The 14,399-nt window shown below is 55.0% G+C and overlaps 4 protein-coding genes across 4 annotated transcripts; 2 read left to right on the top strand and 2 right to left on the bottom strand.

Moving 5' to 3' along the window:
* Positions 1–162: 162 nt before the first annotated feature.
* On the bottom strand, positions 163–683 carry GCG54_00003304 (uncharacterized protein; the record flags this gene model as incomplete). Its single annotated transcript, XM_045403377.1, has 2 exons — positions 163–283; positions 337–683. 2 exons carry the CDS (start codon positions 681–683, stop codon positions 163–165), a joined length of 468 nt encoding a protein of 155 aa, XP_045261658.1.
* Positions 684–4,214: 3,531 nt separating this feature from the next.
* On the top strand, positions 4,215–5,795 carry GCG54_00003303 (uncharacterized protein; the record flags this gene model as incomplete). The annotated part of the gene is made up of 8 exons (XM_045403376.1): positions 4,215–4,341; positions 4,397–4,416; positions 4,467–4,503; positions 4,557–4,624; positions 4,680–4,931; positions 4,986–5,107; positions 5,161–5,222; positions 5,278–5,795. 8 exons carry the CDS (start codon positions 4,215–4,217, stop codon positions 5,793–5,795), a joined length of 1,206 nt encoding a protein of 401 aa, XP_045261657.1.
* Positions 5,796–7,319: 1,524 nt separating this feature from the next.
* Positions 7,320–8,007, top strand: GCG54_00003302 (40S ribosomal protein S8-A; the record flags this gene model as incomplete). The annotated part of the gene is made up of 2 exons (XM_045403375.1): positions 7,320–7,383; positions 7,451–8,007. The coding sequence occupies 2 exons, from the start codon at positions 7,320–7,322 to the stop codon at positions 8,005–8,007; spliced, it is 621 nt and encodes a 206-aa protein (XP_045261656.1).
* An 847-nt stretch (positions 8,008–8,854) lies between these two features.
* Positions 8,855–11,830, bottom strand: GCG54_00003301 (GTPase-activating protein GYP5; the record flags this gene model as incomplete). Its single annotated transcript, XM_045403374.1, has 4 exons — positions 8,855–8,917; positions 8,975–11,175; positions 11,236–11,611; positions 11,651–11,830. The coding sequence occupies 4 exons, from the start codon at positions 11,828–11,830 to the stop codon at positions 8,855–8,857; spliced, it is 2,820 nt and encodes a 939-aa protein (XP_045261655.1).
* Between the last annotated feature and the right edge of the window lie 2,569 nt (positions 11,831–14,399).

The raw sequence follows: 14,399 nt of genomic DNA, 5'->3' as shown, positions 1-14,399 counted from the left end.
GCTTGGTAGATACGCTCTTTTCCCTTTGATCCCCAACACCATGCTTTCTTTTCCTTTCCCAAACTTGGAAATAACCTTATGTGTACTTATATCCACTGGGTGAATCTGTCGATTTAGAATGACCTCGCGTGTGCTGTGGTTCCACGCTCTCGATGGCCCCTCTCACAGGAAGACAATGCTGAAGAGACCCGTAGTCGACAGACCAAAGACTGTAAACAGGAGTGCGTGAGGTGCAATGGCAGCGGCAGCACTAGCAGGTTTCGAAGTGCTAGCACTCGGTGTTCTGGTCATTGTCAGTGCCATTCTGTGGGCTGTCCCGTCTAGGTCAGTACTCACGAGATGGTGGTGGACGGTGCCCCCGTGGCTTGAGGAATGCTAGAAGCGTCGGAGCTGGTGGCAGACGGAGTAGGCGAGGGCGAAGGGGATGAAGATGGCGCAGGCAGTTGGGCCACCTCGATCCCAACCTGTGCACAGGTGGAGGCGAAGTTCTTGTAGGCAGGCTGGAGGTCTGCGGCATCGCAAGTGGCCGTCAGGTTGCCCAGCATGTCTTTTTGCTTGACCTCGCAGATGTATTCTACACCGCCGGGGACGCCTTGCTGTCCAAGAGAAGCCAGGAGACAGGCCGGAGGTGCAGCCAGGACGAAGAGAGGAGCAAATGGTGCGAGGGCGAAGGCGGACTTCATTGTGGCGATGTATTAGGTAGTAGGGCAAACTGAAGCAAAAGGCAGAAAATAACAATTACTTAGGCAAAGGACGACGAACGCAACCGAGGATAGCTCGTAGGTAGGTTTTCGAGGATGGTTTGTGTGAGTCTGCAGGCTTGTTTGTAGGGTGTTGGTTGGAGGTGAGGCCAGGTCCGGCCAACAACGACGTCGCGCAGACGGGAGTGACGTTGGGTGCCGTGTGGTGTGGCAGCTCGACTCGCCTCACATGCGTGCCTTCCGTGTAAGTGGCCTTGGACGTATCAGTGAGACGCAGCAGCGGGAAGGAACCCTGGTGGGGGGAAGATCATCGGGTAAATCTCCGAGGTTTCCTTGCAGTTTCTGGGGAAGGAACGGGGTCCGGTGGGTGGTGGGTGGGGCCGGCGCGAACTTCGCTCCTTCTGGAACATGTTCAAAACACCATGCTCACTTTCCCATCCGCCGCGCACTTGTCCATTCGGCACCCTCACGATCGCCTCGCAGTCGCTGCTGCACTTGGAGGGGTGGGGCGTGGCTGCTGTGGACTCGTGGCTGTCGCATATTGATTTGGGGCCTCAGAATTATCCCGCAGGATTCAGAGCCTCGACTCGGTCCTTCTCGTTGTCGTTTTTATCGACTGTCTCACCATTACTGCCGTCGTCGTCGTCAATAGTCACCACTGACACCTGCTCTATCTCTATCGTCAACATCCGGACAGTCGCCTCCCTCGTTGTCACGTCTAGCGCACTCAGGCCTCCAATGAAGCACGCCATCCATTTACGAGTCGGATTCTTGCCATGAGGACCCTTTCTCAGGGTAGCCACCACCTCGTCTCCTACTCAATCGGGAACGCGGCACGCGCGACAACCAACCAACGCAACCCTCTGTACCGACAGGTCGAATGGCATTCCTTCATTCCCTCTTGCTGTTGCGTAACCTCCGAACCTTTTCGCGGCCTACACTCGATATTAGGTTCAGACGTCTGCGGTGATCACACTTGGCAGCCCAGAAATATCTGGGCAGGGCGACAATTGACTTTCCGTCTCCCAAGTCGCTCTTTCATCGGACAATCTGCGTTGGTGGCCCTGTTTGTCCCATCCATCAAAGACACGGCTCTTTTGAGTTTGGGTTGAGATCGCACCACGTGCGGATGTCCTGACTCTGACGTTGCTTCTCTGAGCTCACCTGTCGGCCGACGCTCGTCCTTGAGAACAACTTTGATTGCCGCGGCGCCTTGACTTGCCGCTCAATCGCCGCCAGCTGCGACTTGCATGAGGAACCTTCGACATATATGGCGAGAATGCAAGCGGCACCTGGCAAGAAGGGGCCAAGCGTTTCCTTCGCGTCCGTCCCATGGCTGGACGGCGGCTCTGGTGATTAAGAAGCCTCGTATCTCGTATGATCCCTCGCTGGGCAACCGGATTTCCCAGATCTTGGCTGCGATAACAATGCACTTAGCGGCTAATGAGGCCTTTGCGACGTTTCCCGTCACGGATCATCAGATGAGTTTCGCTTCGTCCACAAATAAACGACGAGTCAGAAATGGCGCCTCACAGTATGCGGAGCTGTCCCACCAGCCATCACCTTGCTCTTGAAGTTGAACTGATCAAACCCTCCTAGAACCACTCACACTCGCTGTCTATCGTCACTTGTTCTGCCAGCAATCCCTCTCTTGTCGATGCCATCTTGGAGGGTATGCCACCTCTCCTATTGTTCCATCATTAGCGCACCTGCGTGACGGCGCTTACTCGAATCTCCAACCCCGACGTCGATACTCCCCCGAGGCCATCGCTTTTCACCGCGGCGCAAGCGAAAATACTGAAACCCAACACACGAAATCCCTCTGGCACACAACACGCCGCGACTCCAGGTGGATAGTGCACTCTTCCCACATGCCGTTATACCCACTAGCAATTCATCGCCGATATTCTGCCGTCATCAAGGCGGTCCTGTTCGTAAGCCCCGCGGAGCAAAGTGATGGCGCGGCACGTTGAACGGGTGCGCGAGTAGTTCTCGACAGGTCTAAGGACGGGCAAGCCGCACGTCTACCCACAGCCCACGGCTCGGGGAGGAGCGCAAGTGCCCTCGTAGATGACGATATGAAGCAGTTTGAAGCGCCGTTTCTTTGTCTGCGTCCCCGTGTCCGCGATGGACGACGAGCCTGACTAGTTGGCATCGAAATGTTCTCCTTCCCGTCGGGGAGTATCAATCCGCACGCACAGACTGGTATGTCATAGCCAACTTGTGGCCCTTTGGTCGGCGTTTGGAGGATTTAGACGAGGAGGCTCGGCAGCCTGGTACCCAAACATGGCCAGAATTCCCCGAAGCGGCTTGGCTGCGTGTTCTCAATGCATTGTAGTCTGCTGCCGCCAGCGCAGCTAGCAGAAGGCAAGCATCTACGGCACGGCAAAACAACATCCACCGCAGCTTAAGCATACCGAATTCTCGAATGGTGTACGGTCAATTAAATCAAATGCTATTGGATCACGGGAGCGCACCACCGGTGCCAGGCTCTTGGAAGCTCTCAGAGTTTGAGGCTTTAGGCTGACTGGCCGGTCTGAGCAAGGTCTCTCCAGATACACACATGTTTCTGTTCCGATGTCCGGACGAGTCATGGGCGGCTCCCTCCATCTGTGCGATCAGCATGCAAACGCAGACGTTCTCGAAGTTCTTCTGGATTTCCGTGACGGGTAGAGCACGGCCGGGCAATACGCACACACATACAACAGGACGTCGGACGTGCATGATGTACTCGCGTAGTTTGAGACCCCGCTCGGTTTCCCCGGATTCCCCTGTGGGTTCTCGCAAGGTCGACCCGTCGGCGGGTTCAAGCCGTTGGGTTTGTCGCATTTCGCTCTGCCAATCAGGCTCTCAGATCCTCAAGACGTGTGGCCCATCTTGCTGCAAAGCCCGATCTTCTAGACGGTCTTCCCTACCGTCGATCAACCAGCCCTTGGACTATGAAACTTGGCTGTTGGAAGTTTAACCTCACGGGCAAGGGGCTCGCAAGTAAATCCTCTCAACTGTGTGTGGCCGCGGAAAGCCTACGCTTCGACCCGGGTCACTAACGTTGCTGTCGAACGACGTTTGTTCACATGCGGTCCTTGTCCAACCTACTTCCGGTTCGTCGCCCACCACCCGACCCGACACCTTGTTTTGGCGCACGCATGACCCGTGGAACGGCTGCACATGGGCAGTCCAGACCATCTCTTTTCATCAGACTATGTTGACCAACCCAGACTGGGAGCATCGCTGGAGAGATCAGACAGCAGTTGAAGGGCCGGGTGCTGGGTTCGCATTCGTTGTTGTGTCTGCTCAATGCATTCGAACCACCGCCCAGTACATACGTAGGGGACCACCTGTCAGTCATGGACCATCCTGACTCCTTCTCTTCTCTTGTCAATCCGTTCTTCTGTGTGCGGGCTGGATCATAAACTACCCTCCCGCCCGTCCCCCCCCGCTCTCGTCCGCTCGAGATCCATTCCAAGAGGAACACCAAATTCTGGGCCTGCAGTGTAACCCTCATCATCAAACATGGCGGACGACAAGGTCGGCCAGACGGCAAGCGTGACTATCATGCTCATGACCTTCATCACGCTTACTGTCGTGATGAGAACATGCGTGAGGAGTGTGCTGTTGAGGAGTGTCGGGTGGGATGACAGTAAGTTCCCGTTGTCGATTAAAGTTTTTCGAGAATCATCACTGACAGTTGGCAGCACTGGTGATCATTAGTTGGGTAAGATGCTTCAAAAGCCCTTGGTCAATGATATCGTCTAACAGAAATAGGTGCTGGCAATGGCTCTTTGCGGTGCAATTCTTGCCAGTGAGTCTCAAGGAACGCACTTCCCGGTTGATTTCCACTAACACAACTTGTAGTGACCAACGTCGGCTTGGGATCACACTTCCAGGACGTGTCGAAATCAGACTTTGCAGAGTTTTTGAGGGTTAGGGCTACCGATAATCTTCTTTGGTGACGTCTCGCTGACATGGTGTGCGTAGCTACAAGTCGTCACGCAGCTCACTTACATCTGGGCGTTTGTGACGGTGAAAATGTCGTTTACCGTTCTCTATTTGCGGCTACTTCCCGACCAGATGTATCAGAGAATCAACAAGTTTCTCCTGATCTTGCTTCTTGCGGAAGGCATCGAAGAGACAGCGGTCGTCATCTTCAGATGCAATCCCATACCAAGAGCTTGGACTCCGTCTATTCCTGGAACATGTCTAGACTTGACCATATTCTACTATTCAGCTGTCAGTCTACTTTGTTTGCAACTACATCTGACATGTGGCACTAACTTCCTCCAGTTTGCCATCAAATTATTGACGGATTTGGTGCTTTTCGTCCAACCGATTCCCACCATCTGGAAGTTGCAATTGCCGATGGCGAAGCGCTGTGGTGTGATTTTCATGCTTTCCTTAGGCTTGCTGTAAGTGCTTTTCATACCTAATCCTGACTGGATAAAGATCTAACTCCATCAAGGGTTTGTATTATTTCGGTCATCAGAGTCAGCTACATCAACGCGTTCGATAAAGACGTCACTTGTGGGTATCATTTCCGTTCCTCAGAAACACCAGGAACAGCGACTGACCATCACAGTCTTGGTAGCCGATCCCCTGCTCTGGTCAGAGGTCGAAGTCTGCGCCCTCATCATCTGCTCTGGCGTCCCCTCCCTGCGCCCGTTGATCTCAAAGTTCCCCGCCCTGAACAAGGCACTCGGCCTCTCGACGGGCAAGTTTTCGAAGAACTACTACGCCAACCAGCGAACCACAATAGGCGGCTCCAAACCATACCTCGCCCAAAACGCATACGCTCGCGGCGCGGCAAAACAAGGTTTCGGAAAACTCTCTCAAAGTTCGAGTTCCTACGGCACCGGCAGCGGAACCCGCACCAACACGGAGAGCATGGAGAACATCCTACCCCTTGACCTCGACAAGCCTTCGCTCACGCACAGCGTGGAGATGGGCATCATCAAGGTGAAGAACGACATTCACCAGGAGGTCAGGCCAGCGTCACCGGACGTCATGGACCCGTACTTCCCAGCCGGCAGGCCGATGGCTAGGCGGAAGAGTCGAGGAAATATTCACAACGGCACGGGGTGGATCTCGGACGACTGATTTTGATACCACATCGCCCGTCGGGGCGACGAAATGGGCGGGTCCTTTTGGTTTACACAAAAACAAAAATTGGTACATACGCATGGCCGTATTTGACGGTTATTATAATGTATATACAACAAAGCATCATCTGGCGAAGAACGGGCTCGCCAACTTTGGCTTGACCTATGGCCCTATATTAGCAGTCGCTGCGCGATACACTCAATGCCTGCATGAACAGGCCCAATTCACTTCTTTGGAACTTTTCACACAAACTCTCTGCCCTCTGAGAACTGACAAGACGATCGCTCCCATGAACTGTTGGCGTTTGTAAGCGGTTCAACCCAACTTGGGATGTGCCCGATGTCTGCATGTAATGTCTCGCCTGTCAAGCCGTTAGAGAGAACGAGTTTGACACAGTCCATGCTTGAGAGATCCGACTCTTGCGGTGTGGAGTCTGGTGGTGTGTAGAGATGGAAGCCCGGATTTTCCGTTCGGCCAAAGTGCGCACAACCTCCGAAGGCCGGGCTGCTTCCCTTGTGGACACATCCCGGATCCGGCTCGGATTTGGTGTCTTGATCCGCTTTGCTTGGTGTTACAGAAAGAACGGGAAGGCCTCCACTGCGCCCCTTTTTTCCTTTGCTTCAAACATTGGTTGACAAACGAGAATCGAATGAAAATTCCCGAGACATGAGATGGGAATCTCTTGTATGCGTTCTGATCAAACAGGCGGCGAGGTCATATTCGTCATGTGTGATGGATATAGATGAGGCTAGTGAGGTAGCATCTGCCCGTTGCTGGAGATTGAGGTGTGCTGGCAGGGAGTCGAGGAGTAGAAATTTCACATGTCACCGTGGAGAAGCTTACGATAGCCGTGTGGTGGCAAGCAACTTATCGAAATGAGCTGTCCGATGAGCAAACATAACCCTCCGTAGTCTTCTGTGGAAGCACTAGCAGGGGAGGGTTGTTAAAAGCTCTCTTAGCATCGGTGAAGCTTTCGGTCTGGCATGTAGGCAAGGGTCAACCGACCCCACTATGCTTATCGATTGGGTTCACCGAGTATGGACCCGCCTACACCGAAGGCCCAATGAACGGTCGGACCAGAATGCCCTAGCATGGTCCGTGCACGGCGAAATGGACCTAGCGAGCCCGCACAATTATGTCGAATTTTCCCACTCATCCTGAACTCTACGAAAAGTTCATCCCCGACAACCTCGACAACCACCACCCCACGGCCAACAACCGATTGCCATCTGAGTCACCATCAGGTTAGTTGAAGATCGTACACACATACGAGAGAGAACGAAGAGAAAAAGGCGCCAGGCCGCAAAAGCGAATTGCGATATATCACGATTTCCCCGGTTCTCTTCGAACATTTTCCTGCGAGAAAAGATCACGAGGCGAATTCGCGATATCTCCCTGGCGAGCATCATCAACTCCTCTCTCTCCCCCTTTCCCTTCCCTCCTTCTCTCCTGTGTCGCTCTCCCACCGTCACGAAATAAACATTCGCTAACCCCTCCATCTTCCGAACAGCATAAGCAATCATGGGTATCTCCAGAGATTCCCGTCACAAGCGTTCCGCTTCCGGTGCCAAGCGCGCCTACTACCGTGCGTAACACATTCGAAAGCCCGTATGCTCTAATCAAGCATGCGTTCTGACCTTTCTGTCCAACAGGGAAGAAGCGCGCTTTCGAGGCCGGTCGCCAGGGTGCCAGCACCCGTATCGGCCCCAAGCGAGTCCACACGGTCCGCACCCGCGGCGGCAACCACAAGTACCGCGCCCTGCGTCTCGACTCCGGCAACTTCGCCTGGGCCTCCGAGGGCTGCACCCGCAAGACCCGTGTCATCGGCGTCGCCTACCACCCTTCCAACAACGAGCTCGTCCGCACCAACACCCTGACCAAGTCCGCCGTCGTCCAGATCGACGCCGCCCCCTTCCGCCAGTGGTACGAGGCCCACTACGGCCAGGCCCTCGGCCGTCGCCGCCAGCAGAAGCAGCAGGCCGCCGCCGGCGAGAAGACTGAGGAGGTCAAGAAGTCCAAGTCCGTCGAGAAGAAGCAGGCCGAGCGCTACGCCGCCCAGGGCAAGGTCGAGAACGCCATCGAGAAGCAGTTCGAGGCCGGTCGCCTGTACGCCGTCGTCTCCTCCCGTCCTGGCCAGTCCGGCCGCTGCGACGGTTACATCCTCGAGGGTGAGGAGCTCGCCTTCTACCAGCGCAAGCTCCACAAGTAAACGTCGCGCGCCTCGTAAGTTTGGCTGCATGGTGTTCACCGTGGTGTGGGAAGGAATGAAACAAAAATCTTGGGTTGTATTAGATGGCCCCCGTGGCTTTCTCTAACGAAAGAGCCACGTGTAACGGGAATGAAAAACAACGTTTTTATCGGGCAACGGTTGTTCTTGGTGTTCAAGAGGTTTTTTTTAAAACGTCGTCTGGTCAAAAAAGCATCCAGGGGGCGTCAATCAGTCTACAGCGAAAGTAGGCTCGGGAAATATCAAACCGTGCCGACGGACGGATCTGGGTTATTAGGAAGAACTCAAAAAGACTATACCACCAAGTTTTTGCCCGCCTGAGCTTCATTCACATTGTCTCGCGTCCACTCATCGTAAATCTCTGCAAGTGATGTTCCATGGGGTTGTTTCTGTATGTATTGTGCATGTAACTTGTGTGTCTAAGTATAGAGAAACTGCACCAGAACCTGGCCGATTGCCTCCCCTGTGCGGCCCTGCCTCCCTTTTCCTAGCAAGGGCACCCTATGTGAAAATCGGGTCTGTGGGCTCCAACTGTAACTCCGTGTCAGGACATGTATTGACCGACATGTGTATTCTCCTCGACTTGTTCCTACTACTCTTTCTGTTGTTGTCTCCTGTGCGTTTGGTGGGATATCAAACATGAACAACCGCCGCTTTCCAGCTCGTGGTTCCTCACCGCCATCACCAAGCTTGCCGCCCTGATGTGCGTTGGGCCAGCAAACACACACGAAACCCCATTTTCATGGGAAGCTATCATTAATTTTGTACATTAAGATGTTCAATGAACTCTGCTTCTGGGGCTGCCAGGGTTGTATATCGGCAAATCACTCTAGGCGAACTGTCGCTTGAGGTCCGTCCACTTGCGTGTCAGGGTCTCATGTTGAGAATTGATCTGGACGGTGGTCAGCGGTCGTCGTCAATAAGGTGCATGCGGGCGGAATGTGCTTACCTCAGCATACTGCATCTTCGTTTGTACAAGCTCCTCCTCCAGCTCTGCCAACTCCTTCTCCAACTTCTGGTTCTCCTCGTGAACGTTCGCGTTGCGCTTCATGAGATCATCTCGCTCCAGCTTCCAGGCATTCTCGAGCTCCTCCGGCTGCTTCTCGATGACGTTGCGCAGCTCGCGGACTTGGCCTTTGAGACTCTCGTTCTCGTCTTTGAGCTCCTCGTTCTCGACCTTGGTGTGGACAAGCTCGGTCGCGAGGGCCGCTTGCTCACTATCGTAGGCCTCAACACGCTCCTCGAGCTTACGCACCTTGACGGCAAAGTTGATATTGGCGTTACGCAGTTGCTCAAGCTCCTGCTCGCGCTCCTTCTCCGTCCTCGTCTTCTCCTCCCACTCCGCGGTGTACGCCTTCAAGATTTCGGGTGTGATCTTGACGTCACAGGCATCCCTGACGAGCTGGTCGGCACGGTAGACTTCCTTGTCTTGGCTGGCGCTAGAGCTGCCAAAGAAGCCATTTTCCAAAATGCTCCCTGCGCTCGGCGCGTGGTCAATGTAGGCATCAAAGAGCTTGTCTTTCAGAAAGACGGTAAGTTGCTGCATATCCGAGATCGCCAGCAGGTTGGCAGCGTTCTTTTGCATCAAAACGATGCCAAACCGCAGGATGGCCGACAAGCCTTCAGACAAAATCAAGTCGTAAATGCGCAGTACCAGTTGCAGAGGGAAGCGGTATGCGAAGAGCGTCAGGAACCATTGGGTTGCGTACAGGTGAGGCGAGATACTGCGACGGCGAAGGTGGCAGTACAGAGCAGGCTCGAAGTCCTCAAGCAGACGCTCGAAGATGTAGAGGTTCTTGTGCAGACCGGGCATGTCCTGGATGAACAGGTCGCGCAGGTGGTAATGGTTCATCAACCTCACCAACAGACAAAAGGCCTCCTCCTCCGTCGTGTTAAACAAAAGGGGCATGATCAAAAAGTTCATGCCCTGAGCGTAGCCGACAGCCTCGTCGTACAGAGCATACGCCTTGCACACACCAAAGAGGCCCTCTTGAAGCCCGGCGGCGGCAGCGTACTTGGAGAAGCTAGTTCTCGCACCCATATCGCGTCGGATGGTCTTTTCCAGCTTCTGGATCATGGCAGCATCCTCCTTTTGCTTCTTTTGCCTGGCTGCCGTCGCGGCCTGCTGAGCCTTCGCGATAGCCTCGGCGCTCTTCTCATTCGGCGAGGGCATGCCGTTGCCGTTGACTGCTGAATGCTCCGAGTGGATGGACGAGGCGGAAGAGTTGACTGCCTCATTCTGAATGCTTAGGGTACCGTTACTGCCCGAGCTGAGGGTGCCATTGCTGTTCCTGTTCTTTTCCTTGTCTGTACCACGGGCAACGAGCTCTCTGTACATAATCTCGAGCTCTTCGCTGTTGCTCTGCGCCAGGACCTGCCAAATCACTCCTCGAATGGCACTGGGAATACCAGTGGCGATAGCCCTGTTCAAATCTTCGGCACTCGTACGAGCAACGACGGCCGGACCCTCGTACACCACCGACTGCCACAGATCCCAATCAATTTGGGCATCGGGCATGTCAGAGGGACCTGCCGATACTCCAGATACTGTCCCGGGGGCCAGTGCTGGGTTCGGTGTTGTTGGCAGAGGCGACTTGGGCGGTTCTGCCCCAAGCTCCTTGTCACCATTCTGAGCGGGAGGTGTGGACAGGCCGAGGCCCTTTGGTGGTGGGACGGGCGTCTTGTCATCATCGAGCGTAATGCCTGCCTCTTCCCGCATCCTGACCATCTTGAAGCGATCCTTCAAGCTGTGTCGGGCCACACCGTGCTTGCCGTCACCTTCCTCTTCGTCGAGCCTGCTGAGCATCATCTCAGGATTGCTAGTCAACGTTGCGATGGAGCTGGCAGTATTCCGTCGAGGGGAAGCTGCGGGCGGTGGGGAGGTGTCTTTCTCCTTGCTGCCGCTGTTTCGTGACAGCCAGGCGAAGGGGCTGGTGAGCTTCCTTGTCGGAGGACCTGGGTGTGATACGGGGACGGGAGGAGGAGCTGGAACGGCTTGCGGCAGGGGTGCAGCAGGTGCAATAGGAGATTTAGCGGGAGACGGATCGGCGGGGGGCGACCATGGCATGGAGGGCAGGGCGCCAGTGATGCTGCTTATTGATATTTTCTTGGATGGCACTCTAGGGGGCGGAGGGCTACTGGCTTTGGGCTCTGCATTAAGATTAGCATATTGACACACGTCAATCAGTTCATGCGACGAAACAAACGCACCTGGCTCCTGTGGGGCGGCGGTGTGGTCGTCGTCGAGATTGACATTGTCCAAATTGGAGGTATTGGAAAGTCGGTGGGAGACTGGAGAAGGCTTTCGCTTGATTTCAACATCTTCCTCATCGCTCTTGAGGTCGTCTGCGACTATCGGTTCGTCCTTTGGGGGTGTAGGGGGTGCGTCGTCCTCGACGTCGCTGTCCTCTTCTTGTGCCTGCTTTGCCTCCTTTGCCTCCTTTTTCGGGGACTCTGGCTCCGTGGGGGGTTCGGTGGGCGGTGCTTTCGAGACCGAGGGCGTCCTCGTGGTAAGGGAGCGCACCTCAGCGACCTCAGCGACTTCAGCTACCTCGGCGACATCGACGACGGCATCTTCGAAATCATCCTGTGACTATTCCAGCAGTGTCAGCCAACAATGTCCTACTGGGTTGCGCCGCTGCGGCGGCAGGAGCCCCGAGAGGATCCCCAAGGGCTCGGACGTGTCTGGAGGGAGGACGGGGGGTGTTACATTCTCCTTGTCCGAGTCGGAGTCGGAATCGATCGATAGCCTCTTATCCTTGGTAGCCGTGATCGGAGACTTGACGGGTTCGTCTGGCTGGGACATGGTGTCGTCGAGAATTGCAGGTCAACTCTCGCAGACCGCGATTTGGGGTATTCGTACAGGTTCGTGGAGGAGTGCAGCGGTTTTGGGGAGTCCTCGGGTCAAGGTCGAACTTGAAACTAGGCGGTGGCCATGGAGATGGGGTCCAGCACTGGGCAACGGCAATGTACACTGTGTCGTCTGTGCTGCTGCTGCTGAAGAATACTCGTGGCCAGGTGCAGGCTGCAGGACACAGCTTTTGTTGTGTATCGTGGGGTGCAGAGAAGGTGCTCGCGGGGATGTGCTGTGTTGTTTTGTGTCGTTGCGCTTGCCAGGACGACGGGTGAGTTGAGAGTCAAAGGACAGAGGAGGATTCGAGGGTCGAGGGTTGATAGCCACTTTACGGTAGGTAGGCGTCTCCCTCCCTTTTTTTTTTCCTTCTGGCTGGGTGAGATGGGTTACGGGGAATCGAAGCTGAGCCTCACCGCAGATGGAGACCTGGGAAATGTACCTACAGGCTGTAATGCGCCCACCAAATATCAGCATGGCCCTCTTCAGAAGCGAAACCTCTCACTTGACAGCACCTCAATTGAGTGAGGTGGATTGCGGTGGCCCAGAAGCGTGCCCGTATTCGCTCGAAATCATCAAGTATCCCCTGTGTCGGTCCCCAGCACCCTGAGCAAGCTCCACCACCGGCCTCGCGCTGGGGGCCAGGGTCACACGTTAGGGAGGGGAAAGGGGGGGAAACGTCCAGTAAACGGCCGGCCAGTGGCAGGCTAGCGTGCCGCTACGGCACGGGATCGTTCTCTGTTTCGGGGGTCTGGCTGCCGTGACTTTCGAGTTCCTCCTCCAATGCCGCCTCATCTTTGGGACGGGCTCTCAGCAACTTCCAGGTTCGCAAGCCATCCCCCGTCACCTCCACCGCACTCACAAGCTCTCAGAGGGGGAAATGCCACAACGAACGACAGGGCCCTTCAACCAGGCCCGGCCAAAGGAAATTGCTGGGATCGACGCGGCAGGGAACTTGGTGTTTCTTGATAATTGCCCACCATTTCCCGCGCCCTTCTTCCTGCCCTTTTCAGCCCCCCAGAAGCTTCTGTTTCTCCTGTTTCTCTCTGTGGCACTGCTGAGGCGGAACCACTGCTATCTCTATGCTGGTTCATCAGCCCTCAACAAGCGGTCTGGGCCTTGTGGTGACCTTGGGCGCATTGTCATCAATGCCATCAATGCTTACGTTCGTGGAATATTGGTAGAAATGAGAGTTTATTCCCCAAGGGAAACGAGCTACCTACATCGGACGACACCACTCACGACAGCTTGTCTTCATGTACGCAGTAAGCAACCAGAAACGAAGGCCAGGCAGGCTGACGAGGCCAAGCATTACGCCTTGCTTCTTTTTTTGTTTGTTTGTTTCTCTCTGAAGCATGCGTGGGCGTTTCCCGAGACGAGCTTGTCTCCAAACGGGCTTGTTCAGCCCAGCAGCAGCCGCCGCCCCTGCAGCACAAGTCTGTTGGATGGCACGATGGCTCGCCGCTGAAAGCACAGCATCGGGGATGGCGGGATACATGCCCGGTACTTGCCTTTGTCTCATCTAGCCAGCGGCTCCCAGTGTAGAACGCCCGTATCTCCAGCCATTCCCCATTGGTGTGATCTGCAGATTCCTGCGCCGTTGCAATCGGCGGTAGATCTCATCCGCCCCTGCCCTTTTCCCCTTTCCGAGGGCCCGCAGGTCCGGCGTGACGCCGCGTCTTCTCTGCTGTGTTGGTTGAGCCGGCTCGGCGGTCGACCGCACCGAGGGCGCTTCTGCTGCCGTCCAAGAAGCCGGTGGGCTGCCGTTGCCTTGGACTTCACCTTTCGACCTTGTTTTACCGCCTTGGCACTCAGGGAGGCTCCATCCTTCACGTTGCCTTGGCTCGTGGGGGCTACCGTCCCCTGTTGGTTGATTCACACTCGCCGCCGGCACTCATCGTCTCGTCTAACGGTATTGGAATGCTGCAGTGCCACTCGCAAATCACCTCTTCGAACAGCACCAGCCACATCCAAAGATTGGGCGCGAGCCACGTGAGCGCCATTGTTTAGTGCCCAGAGGTTGGAGGCTGTTGCTCTTCAGCCACTCGATGTCATGTGCTGGCGATGACCAGGAGATGTGAAGATGGTTCCGATGGAAACAATGAGCTAGAGGGAAACTACGCCAATGAGATCGCGAAAGAGTCAAAAGCGTGACTTTCATGGATCGCGAGTCGAGAGGCTTTCTTGACTCGCGTTTGGAGATTCGTCTGAACTCGTTGAGAAGGGCACGCTTACTTTGACTACTAGCATTGCTATTCAATAATTCTCAAGGAACTCTACTAACATGCGAGACATTGATTTCTTAAAATTCTGGGAAACTTACGTGCGATGCGACCCGGTCAGATGGCGGACTACATGGTGGTGGGGTTCGTATCTTGAGCACACGAACCTCATAAGCCTTGCTGCTTGCTGCCATACCCAACTTGCCTGACTCATCAATAAGATTACGATAGGCCTTCACTCATGTTGATGCTGAGATCGCTTCTGCGACTGACTAGATGAAAACTTTGTCTAAAAGACGAAA

This window comes from Colletotrichum gloeosporioides, assembly GCF_011800055.1.
Source record: "Colletotrichum gloeosporioides strain Lc1 chromosome Unknown consensus_63, whole genome shotgun sequence".
Classification (NCBI taxonomy): domain Eukaryota; kingdom Fungi; phylum Ascomycota; class Sordariomycetes; order Glomerellales; family Glomerellaceae; genus Colletotrichum; species Colletotrichum gloeosporioides.
This window is presented reverse-complemented; position numbering and strand designations above follow the sequence as displayed.